The sequence below is a fragment of the Salvelinus namaycush genome, chromosome 14, assembly GCF_016432855.1.
Source record: "Salvelinus namaycush isolate Seneca chromosome 14, SaNama_1.0, whole genome shotgun sequence".
In the NCBI taxonomy this organism is placed as follows: domain Eukaryota; kingdom Metazoa; phylum Chordata; class Actinopteri; order Salmoniformes; family Salmonidae; genus Salvelinus; species Salvelinus namaycush.
In genome coordinates this window covers 35,168,965-35,179,496 of record NC_052320.1, presented here as the reverse complement: position 1 = coordinate 35,179,496, position 10,532 = coordinate 35,168,965, and the positions used below count along the sequence as shown (strand labels likewise).

Below are 10,532 nucleotides of genomic sequence, written 5' to 3'. Positions count from 1 at the left end.
TTTACACCTTTATTTAACGAGGCAAGTCAGTTAAGAACAAACTCTTATTTTCAATGACGGCCTAGGAACGGTGGGTTAACTGCCTTGTTCAGGGGCAGAAGGACAGATTTTTACCTTGTCCGCTCGGGGATTCGTTTTTGCAACCTTTCGGTTACTAGTCCAACGCTCTAACCAACTGCCTTACACTGCACTCCACGAGGAGCCTGCGTGGCAGGCTGACTACCTGTTACGCGAGGGCAGCAAGAAGCCATGGTAAGTTGCTAGCTAGCATTAAACTTATCTTATAAAAAACAATCAATCTTAACATAATCACTGGTTAACTAGACATGGTTGATGATATTACTAGTTTATCTAGCGTGTCCTGCTTTGCATATAATCGATGCGCCTACTTCGACAAACGGGTGATGATTTAACAAGCACATTTGCGAAAAAAGCACAGTCGTTGCACCAATGTACCTAACCATAAACATCAATGCCTTTCTTTAAATCAATACACAAGTATATATTTTTAAACCTGCATATTTAGTTAATATTGCCTGCTAACATGAATTTCTTATAACTAGGGAAATTGTCGCGTTCCGTGCAAGCAGTCAGGGTAAGCATCCTGGCGCTGGTAGGCACCAGCATGCTCGTATACATTCATTCAAACAGCACTTTCGTGCGTTTGCCAGCAGCTCTTCGCAATGCTTCAAGCATTGAGCTGTTTATGACTTCAAGCCTATCAACTCCCGAGATTAGGCTGGTGTAACCGATGTGAAATGGCTAGCTAGTTAGCGGGGTGCGCGCTAATAGCGTTTCAAACGTCACTCGCTCTGAGACTTGGAGTAGTTGTTCCCCTCGCTCTGCATGGGTAACACTGCCCTCGAGGGTGGCTGTTGTCAATGTGTTCCTGGTTCGAGCCCAGGTAGGAGCGAGGAGAGGGACGGAAGCTATACTGTTACACTGGCAATACTAAAGTGCCTATAAGAACATCCAATAGTCAAAGGTATATGAAATACAAATCGTATAGACAGAAATAGTCCTATAATAACTACAACCTAAAACTTCTTACCTGGGAATATTGAAGACTCATGTTATAAGGAACCACCAGATTTCATATGTTCTCATGTTCTGAGCAAGGAACTTAAAACGTTAGCTTTCTTACATGGCACATATTGCACTTTTACTTTCTTCTCCAACACTTTGTTTTTGCATTATTTAAACCAAATTGAACATGTTTCATTATTTATTTGAGGCTAAATTGATTTTATTGATGTATTATATTAAGTTAAAATAAGTGTTCATTCAGTATTGTTATAATTGTCATTATTCCAAATAAATAAAATTTAAATTTAAAAAACGACCGATTAAATCGGTATCGGCTTTTTTTGGTCCTCCAATAATCGGTATCGGTATCCAATAATCATAATCGGTCGACCTCTAGTACGAGTCCAGGCACTCGTGTGGGTTTGAAAATTAAAAAGCCTTTATTTATGGGCCAAGTCATTATTAAAATACACCAATGGGTATCGGCTTAGGCCTTCATCAGTGTGTGGAGGAGAAGCAACTAAATATCCTCGACACACCTGTGCCTAGGTGATCACAGGTAATTGATCTATTGGCCACTAGGGACCGGCATAAGAAACAGCACATCAAAACACATTACGTGTCATAAGCAAAGAAAACAGCAACAAATGTTATATTACAGTCGTGGCCAAAAGTTGAGAATGACATAAATATTATTTTTCACAAAGTCTGCTGCCTCAGTTTGCATGATGGCAATTTGCATATACCTCAGAATGTTATGAAGAGTGATCCGATGAATTGCCATGCAAATGAGTGATCCCTCTTTGCCATGCAAATGAACTGAATCGCCATTGCATTGAATCGCCAACTGAATCGCCACTGCATTTCAGCCCTGCCACAAATGGACCAGCTGACATCATATCAGTGATTCTCTCATTAACACAGGTGTGAGTGTTGACGAGGACAAGGCTGGAGATCATTCGGTCATACTGATTGAGTTCGAATAACAGACTGGAAGCTTCAAAAGGAGGGTGGTGCTTGGAATCATTGTTCTTCCTCTGTCAATCATGGTTACCTGCAAGGAAACACGTGCCATCATCATTGCTTTGCACAAAAAGAGCTTCACAGGCAAGGATATTGCTGCCAGTAAGATTGCACCTAAATCAACCATTTATCGGATCATCAAGAACTTCAAGGAGAGCGGTTCAATTGTTGTGAAGAAGGTTTCAGGGCACCCAAGAAAGTCCAGCAAGCGCCAGGACGGTCTCCTAAAGTTGATTCAGCTGCGGGATCGGGGCACCACCAGTACAGAGCTTGCTCAGGAATGGCAGCAGGCCGGTGTGAGTGCATCTGCACGCACATTGAGGCGAAGACTTTTGGAGGATGGCCTGGTGTCAAGAAGGGCAGCAAAAAAGCCACTTCTCTCCAGGAAAAACATCAGGGACAGACTGATATTCTGCAAAAGGTACAGGGATTGGACTGCTGAGGACTGGGGTAAAGTCATTTTCTCTGATGAATCCCCTTCCCAATTGTTTGGGGCATCCGGAAAAAAGCTTGTCCAGAGAAGACAAGGTGAGCGCTACCATCAGTCCTGTGTCATACCAACAGTAAAGCATCCTGAGACCATTCAAGTGTGGGGTTGTTTCTCAGCCAAGGGAGTGGGCTCACTCACAATTTTGCCTAAGAACACAGTCATGAATAAAGAATGGTACCAACACATCCTCCGAGAGCAACTTCTCCCAACCATCCAGGAACAGTTTGGTGACGAACAATGCCTTTTCCAGAATGATGGAGCACCTTGCCATAAGGCAAACGTGATAACTAAGTGGCTCGGGGAACAAAACCTCGATATTTTGGGTCAATGGCCAGGAAACTCCCCAGACCTTAATCCCATTGAGAACTTGTGGTCAATCCTCAAGACGCGGGTGGACAAACAAAAACCCACAAATTCTGACAAACTCCAAGCATTGATTATGCAAGAATGGGCTGCCATCAGTCAGGATGTGGCCCAGAAGTTAATTGACAGCATGCCAGGGCGGATTGCAGAGGTCTTGAAAAAGAAGGGTCAACACTGCAAATATTGACTCTTTGCATCAACTTCATGTAATTGTCAATAAAAGCCTTTGACACTTATGAAATGCTTGTAATTATACTTCAGTATTCCATAGTAACATCTGACAAAAATAACTAAAGACACTGAAGCAGCAAACTTTGTGAAAATTAATATTTGTGTCATTCTCAAAACTTTTGGCCACAACTGTAGAATGCAATCAGGGAAAACCAATTTTACTGTAGGTAAATGGTAGAAAAATAGTGTGTATGATGTTGGGTATACGCTCAACTTGTATGTGTGAATGAGCATGTGAATATACCCGTTTCTTTGTTGACACGCCGGCATGCGTTACCTTAGCAGAGTGTTGGGGTCGTGACGATATCCTCCACAGCAGGGTGCTGCCAGGGATCACAGCTACAGTCTCCAAGACCTCAGGCATGTTGTCTGCATCGTCGCTGTCGAACCCCTCAGGCTCCTCCTGTGTACAGATACACACAGACCACACAGGCGCGCGCAGACACACGTCTGATATAAATAGCCCTTTTAACAAAATCAAATGAAATGTGTATTTTTCCTTATGAATAAAAGCAAAACAAAAACATCAGAAATAACTGGAGGGATGTTAACTTCGTGTACCATGAGCATACTGTGTCTACTACAAACAGAATACTGAAATTAACATACAACATAATGTTTTGACTGGTTTACTATATGGGTCTTTCTAGAAACTAAATAAATAATCCTAGATCTTGTCGTTGGACAGTTTTCTTTTGGCATCGAGATCTCACAAATGCTTGGGCTCCCGAGTGGCGCAGCGGTCTAAGGCACTGCATCTGAGTGCTAGAGGTGTCACTACATACCCTGGTTCGATTGGCCCAGCGGCGTCCGGGTTTGGCCAGGATTGGCCGTCATTGTAAATAAGAATTTGTGCTTAACTGACTTGCCTAGTTAAATATCATAATTTTTTTTAAACGCACTGTGACTACGTAATATTTACTGTCCTTATGTTACGGCGTGAAATCAGTTTTCATGGGCACACAAATCCAAAATAATGTCTGGGTTAGTAAAAATCAAATGCTTCTAACCGAAAGTCACCTTAAACTTAAAACCAATAATATCGGTACGGTCATTAACATGGTTCTTCAATAATTATGCAGAACTTGTCGGGTGACAAACAGCTACAGTGCGGGGAAAACGTGTTTGGAAAGAACGTCCAGAATATTTTGGTGTAGCATTCATTACGTCGGTGAAGACAGTTGTGCCGTGATCCACGTTGGATCTAATAGCCCTAGTAAATTGATGTTGATTATGTGTTGTCTGCTTGATTTACAGCAGGGTTCGATTTCACAGAGAAAGTGTCAAGGTAATGACCGAATGTTTTCATACATTTCTGTGCCTCAGGTTTGACAGTTTACTGTGTGCAATTGTGTTGGATAGACTATTGCACAACACCCAACGCTATATTCCTTTCCATTATTCTGGATAGTAGAATGACAAATTACATAGTAAACAAGTGGGCTTAAAGTCAACATACAGCATTTAAAAACAGTCCGCAGTAATCTAAATTCATTCAGGGCGTGTAAAATTATATCTATGCTAAATATAAGCCTTCCACAACCATAAGACCCACTTAGCAAAATAGTTTAACTTGCCTTTCTGCAGTAATCATTGATCTTGCTTTTTATGAAAATGCCCTTTTTGTTACAAATTTAACCAGAACCGTCCACATAGAATTTTCCATGATGACAATGCATTATGGAAAATTAACACCTCTCTCATGCACAAGCCAACTTGCTAATGAGCCAGGGTAGCCTAGTGGTTAGAGCGTTGGACTAGTAACCGAAAGGTTGCAAGTTCAAATCCCCGAGGTGACAAGGTACAAATCTGTCGTTCTGCCCCTGAACAGGCAGTTAACCCACTGTTCCTAGGCCGTCATTGAAAATAAGAATTTGTTCTTAACTGACTTGCCTAGTTAAAGGTAAAATAAAAATATTTTAAAAATACTTCAAGTCTAGCAAGGGTTGCCATGTCTGTAGGTTTCCTGCCAAATTGGTCTATTTTGAAAACAATGTCGCAGGTGAAAATGTATTGGTCGCGGGTTGCGTTGTTTTGGTCTACTTCTAAATTAAACCGCGGCCACCATGGCATTTCTCTTATTTTTTAAATCTATTAATTTCACTGTGACCTGCTTCTGCTGGCTATCAGACAGTTGCTGAGTGTGTGAGTGTTGGAGGAAGGGTGCATTGGCCGCTCTCTCTCTTGCTCCACTCGTGACCATTTGATCTGAATGAACTGTGCCTCGAATGTGTCAGAAACTAGATTTTAATAATACTACATCAAAATTGTCAAACATGACTGCCGTTTAGCCTATATTTATGCCATTAAAAATAGTCTCATTAGCTACATTTGTCGCCTCTCGTCAGCATTGATGTGTACATGAGGCTGTAGCAAACACGCATACAACCTAGGCTACACTTTCACATGCAGGCTAATTAATTTATGCACATTTATGCAAAATGTATATAAATATTATTATAATGTTGGCTTCTTTTTTATGCTTTTTTTTAATGTGAATTTATGGCTCAATTGACAGTCTCCTTTTATCTATTTCAGTAGTAGGCTACTCACATTAGTTTTTTTTGTAAATCACTGAATGACCTAGGTCCTAGAGTAGACCCATGTTGGCATATCAAAACATTTCAAATGTAATTTGGGACGGTTCATCATAAGTTTGGGACAATTCTGGGACAGTGATGGAAAAAGGTTAGAGTCGAGCCCTGTAGGTAGTAGCAGGCTAGCTAACATTTGCTAGTTGAAGTCTGAGGAACAGATTAACTTCATTACTGACTATCAAATTATAATAGTAGTTATTGATTAATTAGTAGAATAAAACTCTTAATGTACTGGACTCATGATGGATCTCCTCTCTCTCTCCATCTTGCTACAGAGGGATGGATTACTGGGACATCGGGCTGGAGCCAAACATGAACTCAAATTTTGTTATGAAATAAAATTTGCCAAAAAGCAAACTTGGGGCTTTTTGATTTTCAGTTTTCATACAACAGTTGAAAATGTGTTTATTTTTGAGCAATGTGACTTTTATTAACACTTTTAACATTGTGTTTAAGGTTTAACCATTCACTTCTACAGTTCAGATTAAATCATTTGGTGTGATGAACCAATAGTTTTCCTATTGGATAAACACGCCAACTCCTCTCTTGCTGATAAAAACATTTTTTGGGGAGTAGTTTTCAGGCCTAGTGGCCGGGTTTTGAGTGGTCATTGGGCTAGAAATTGTAGCTAGCCCTGGCAACCCTGAGACTAGCCAACTTCAGGTGAACTGCTATGAACATACCCTCCTGTGCTTCACCTGTGAACAGCATGCTAGCCTGTTCACTTTGTTTAGATGTTGAAATCAAGTGGTCTACCTACCTGGATAACAATATGCTTATTTCTCAGAATGAGAACGAGTTGTCAATTCCTCATATAAATTATTTTTAAGCTCATTATACATTTATAAAAACACAGACTAAACAGCTAGCACATATCACTAAAATGCTGCTAGCCTTAGGCTACTTGGTACCGTAATGTTGTGCCAACAGAAACCGAGCGTTTTTCTAGAATCAATGTTCATTAATACTCCAGTTTAGTAGTCTGCTCAGTGCGTCATTTTGGGAGTCAAGACAAAGAGGGCGTTAGAAAGGTTAAGTTCTCCTCTGTTACAGTAAAATAATGTCTCAATGTGTTTCGGTGTCCATATGACCGATTCTGGTGGACCAAACCACAAGTTTGGTTTGGGGAATGCTTGTTATTAGAGAGCAAGAGGCCATCTCTGTTGTTGTGAGTGGCAGGGGGAGGGGCTTGTTGTGTGTCCTGGAAGGTGCGCACTGCAAAGCACGGAAAGAGCGAGGGAGACGAGACCAAAAAGACATGAGAACAAGCGGACATAAAACAAACCAAAAAACTAGATACTTGCAATACAGGCATTTGGAAATCCGCGCTACTAAATACATTTGAATTAACTCGATATGACGCCAGGCCCTATTCACGATATAATCTGGTGATAGTTATGAAATGACAAATTTTAAAGGATATATAGTCCTAGGCCTATGTTGTTGTTCGGTGGAGTTACGGGCTAATTTGGCATCAATTCCCTTTTATTTCTCTAAATACACGAGGAACTGCATAACAATCTTTTTCATTTTTGTTTCAAACCATTGATCCACATAAACCATTGTCACACATTGGCCCCATCATTTATAGAAAGACCCATATATAGAACATACATTAGGGGCTACAGACTACCAACAGTGACCTACCGTAGACTACATTTTTTTTATTTTTACCTTGGCATAACGTCATGGCGTGCTGCCAGAATCGTCAGGAAACCAAAATCAGAGGAGAGTTATCAAGAGAAGTAAATGTTGTATAGGCCTATTTACAATGTGTCAAACAATAAAACACAAGCTATGAAAACAAAGAGCCACACACTCCATATCTATAACCTCCCAGTAATTGATTGGGTAAGAAACCACCAACATTTCGGCACACAGACTATTAGGCTCAATCTGCTTTGAAAAAAACTTGCAGGGAGGTGGACCACTGGGGGCGACCAAGCTATATTGTGTGCAAATAAAGCAAGCTCTACGTTAGTATTATGAAATTAATTCTCTGGATTCTGAGGTGTTGATGCGTGTGTGTGTGTGTGTGTGTTTTTTCCACTGGTTTCCAATTTCTTTCTTTTTTTATGTCGACGATGACATGTATGACTTGTTATATCTTTCCTGCTATTTAAAAAAAAAAAAATACATATAATTTGCTCCATGTCATGAGACGCCCACTCACCGGACTCTTCTGTTTCTTAGAGTCTGCCTTCTTCTCAGCCTTCTTGTTGGACTCGTACGTCTGGGGGTCCATGCTCCACATGCACTCGGTCCACTTCCCATAGATCACACAAAGCTTATTTTTACTGCCAGGGACAGAGATGGGAGGAGACATCAGCAACCAAATACTGCTGTACTGACAGAGAATGCCACTGTGCTACCATTATGTGTCCTGTACGGCTCAGTTGGTAGAGCATTGCACTTTCAACCTCAGGAATGTGGGTCGATTCCCAGGGCCACCCATTCGTAAAATATATGCACGCATGACTAAGTCGCTTTGGAGTCTCCTAAATGGAAGATATTATTTATTATACCCACCAGGGCCGTGTTTAGCAGGGAGAAAACATTCAGAAACCTTACTGAACACGACCCAGGCAAAAGTGTTAGCAAACACTTAACTGGACCAGTGAATTCAGGACCAGAGAAGTAAGCGGTAGTCGGTGTATCAGAATGATGCCAATACCTCCACATACCTCTTGTCCTGAATGTAGCCCTCCACCCTGTGCAGCTCCTTTCCAAACATGCCACACGGCTTGAAGTTCAGCACACACTTATCTCCAGTACTGCTCGGGACAGAAAGGAACGAGAACAATGAGACAAGACAAACCATGCTATACCATTACGGCTCAACTACTGTCTTCACTCCATGCCATTATGGCTCAACTACTGTCTGTACAAATACAAATTAAAAGGGCGAATCCTAACTACTACTTAAGACAAATTTTCACTTGGTGTCCCATTGACGTCAATGCATGATTGCAAGTGAACATTTGACTTAAATGGAAGGTAAGATTGACCCCTAAGTCTGCTATGCTGAAAGTGGTGGATATATACACATCTGTATGCCTCCAAACCAGGAATTGAATGTAAAAATAAGATCAACTATAATATCCAGTCCTTCACTCACCTGTGGTTGAGGATTTCTACAGTGCCGTACTGCTCGATCCACAGTTTGCCCAGGATGACATTGTGTACACAGCAGAAAGGGTTGGTCCACGTATAGACCTCACCGTGCCTGGGGAGAGGACGGAAGGAGAGGGGCAGCAAACACAGCCTCAGTGCAATGGACTCACACACAACAAGAGAGACTTTGTAAAGAAAAATAGGGTTATAGAAGCTGAAGCGGTACTGGCTTTGACAAAGCACAGAAAACAACCAAACAGAACCCCATGACCAGGTATAGATCCAAAAACACCCACCCTACCACCCTCCCACGTTTGACTCACTTGAGGAGCTCTAGTGTGATAGTTCCCTTGGGCTCAGCCTCCACACTCTTGCCCCAGAACTTGAGTTTGGGGTAGATAGAGCCGTGGAAGACAAAGTCCCCGACCAGGCTCTCAGCATGGAAGGCACTGACAGGGGGGTGGTGGCTGACCTGCTCCGAGATCAGCCTGTAGCCCTGGTCCTCTCTGGGGGGGGCGAGAGTAGGCAGGAGAGGAAGTGAAAAGGAGACAAAGATTGTTATCATAGCCTCCTGAAAATAAGGTCAGCAGAGGAAAACAAGTGTTGTTAAATTCATGGTTGAAGGCAGGTAAAGATATCCTATTAAAAAGGCCAATAACATGTGCATTTCTAGTCAAAGACAGAAAGGAACTGTCCAGAGCTACACAGCTTTTTACAACTCCTCTCTGTGTCACTTTGTATGGGAGTGTTGCAGCCCTGACCCCTCACCGCGTTAGTTCATAGGTCTCTCCTAGCAGAGGGTTGAAGGGCTTTCCAGTCCTGTCCCACTGCGACGCCACGGCCGACACGGCAAAAGCAGCTACCGCCTGGGAAGAACGGAGGGGAGGAGTCAGCCACAGGATTCACTGGCTCACACACACAGTCTAGTTGTGATCCAGCTACATTCAGTCTCTCACCTGCATGCGCTCTATGGAGTCAGACAGCGAGCAAGCTTTGTTGATGAGGTATGTGTGCTCCATGTACTCTGTGATCCGCTGGAGGAAGCTCAGGGGCTCGTTGAACACGATGGGCATGGTGATCTTGGACAGCTCCTGCACACACACACACAGACACAGACACACACACACACACACAGACAGAAAATGAGCAAGATTAGAACGCAAAATACTTTCACACAAGTGGGATGAAATCAAACTCACTGGCATAGTAGAGACCCAGAGAACGTCACGGTCTAAAGATACATGTGTGATCACAAAGTGGTTCTTCAGATATGGTCTGTAGCCCTTACCAGTCCAATGCATTTCTTCAGAATGCCCCACACACTGAAGTTGTTCCTGGAGAACATTGGGGCAGGTAGCGTTGTCCTGAAAGATGTTAGGAGAAAGTCAAAAACACACACAGAGAGACAACATTAGTGTCTAGCAGAGAATCCGAGGGAAGTGGAGTCTCCCTATGATGACTATCAGTAATACAGTATGCGATGGTAGAGGCTGACCTGTCGGGTGTCGTCATGCGGACTGACTGGGTTAGAGTTAAGAGGAGCATGAGAACTGGCCAGTCTTCTACCAGGGTTAAAGCTATTAACAATGTGGAAGGGGTGAGAGAGAGATACTAATAAAGAAAGAGAGCGAGAAAGCGGCAGAAAGCAAGAGAGCGACGACAGAGAGAAAGAAACAGAGAGAAGACTC

The 10,532-nt window shown here is 42.4% G+C and overlaps 1 protein-coding gene across 2 annotated transcripts in view; it reads right to left on the bottom strand.

Moving 5' to 3' along the window:
* Positions 1-10,532, bottom strand: part of LOC120059442 (oxysterol-binding protein-related protein 2-like) — a 29,244-nt gene that overhangs the window by 3,201 nt on the left and 15,511 nt on the right. For both annotated transcript variants that reach the window (XM_039008489.1, XM_039008490.1), the window contains exons 4-11: positions 10,133-10,208; positions 9,801-9,935; positions 9,613-9,710; positions 9,168-9,350; positions 8,849-8,956; positions 8,415-8,504; positions 7,904-8,027; positions 3,411-3,536 (exon numbers count right to left, since the gene is read on the bottom strand). In XM_039008489.1, coding sequence (XP_038864417.1) covers positions 3,411-3,536; positions 7,904-8,027; positions 8,415-8,504; positions 8,849-8,956; positions 9,168-9,350; positions 9,613-9,710; positions 9,801-9,935; positions 10,133-10,208 — 940 coding nt within the window. The remainder of the gene's footprint in view (positions 1-3,410; positions 3,537-7,903; positions 8,028-8,414; positions 8,505-8,848; positions 8,957-9,167; positions 9,351-9,612; positions 9,711-9,800; positions 9,936-10,132; positions 10,209-10,532) is intronic.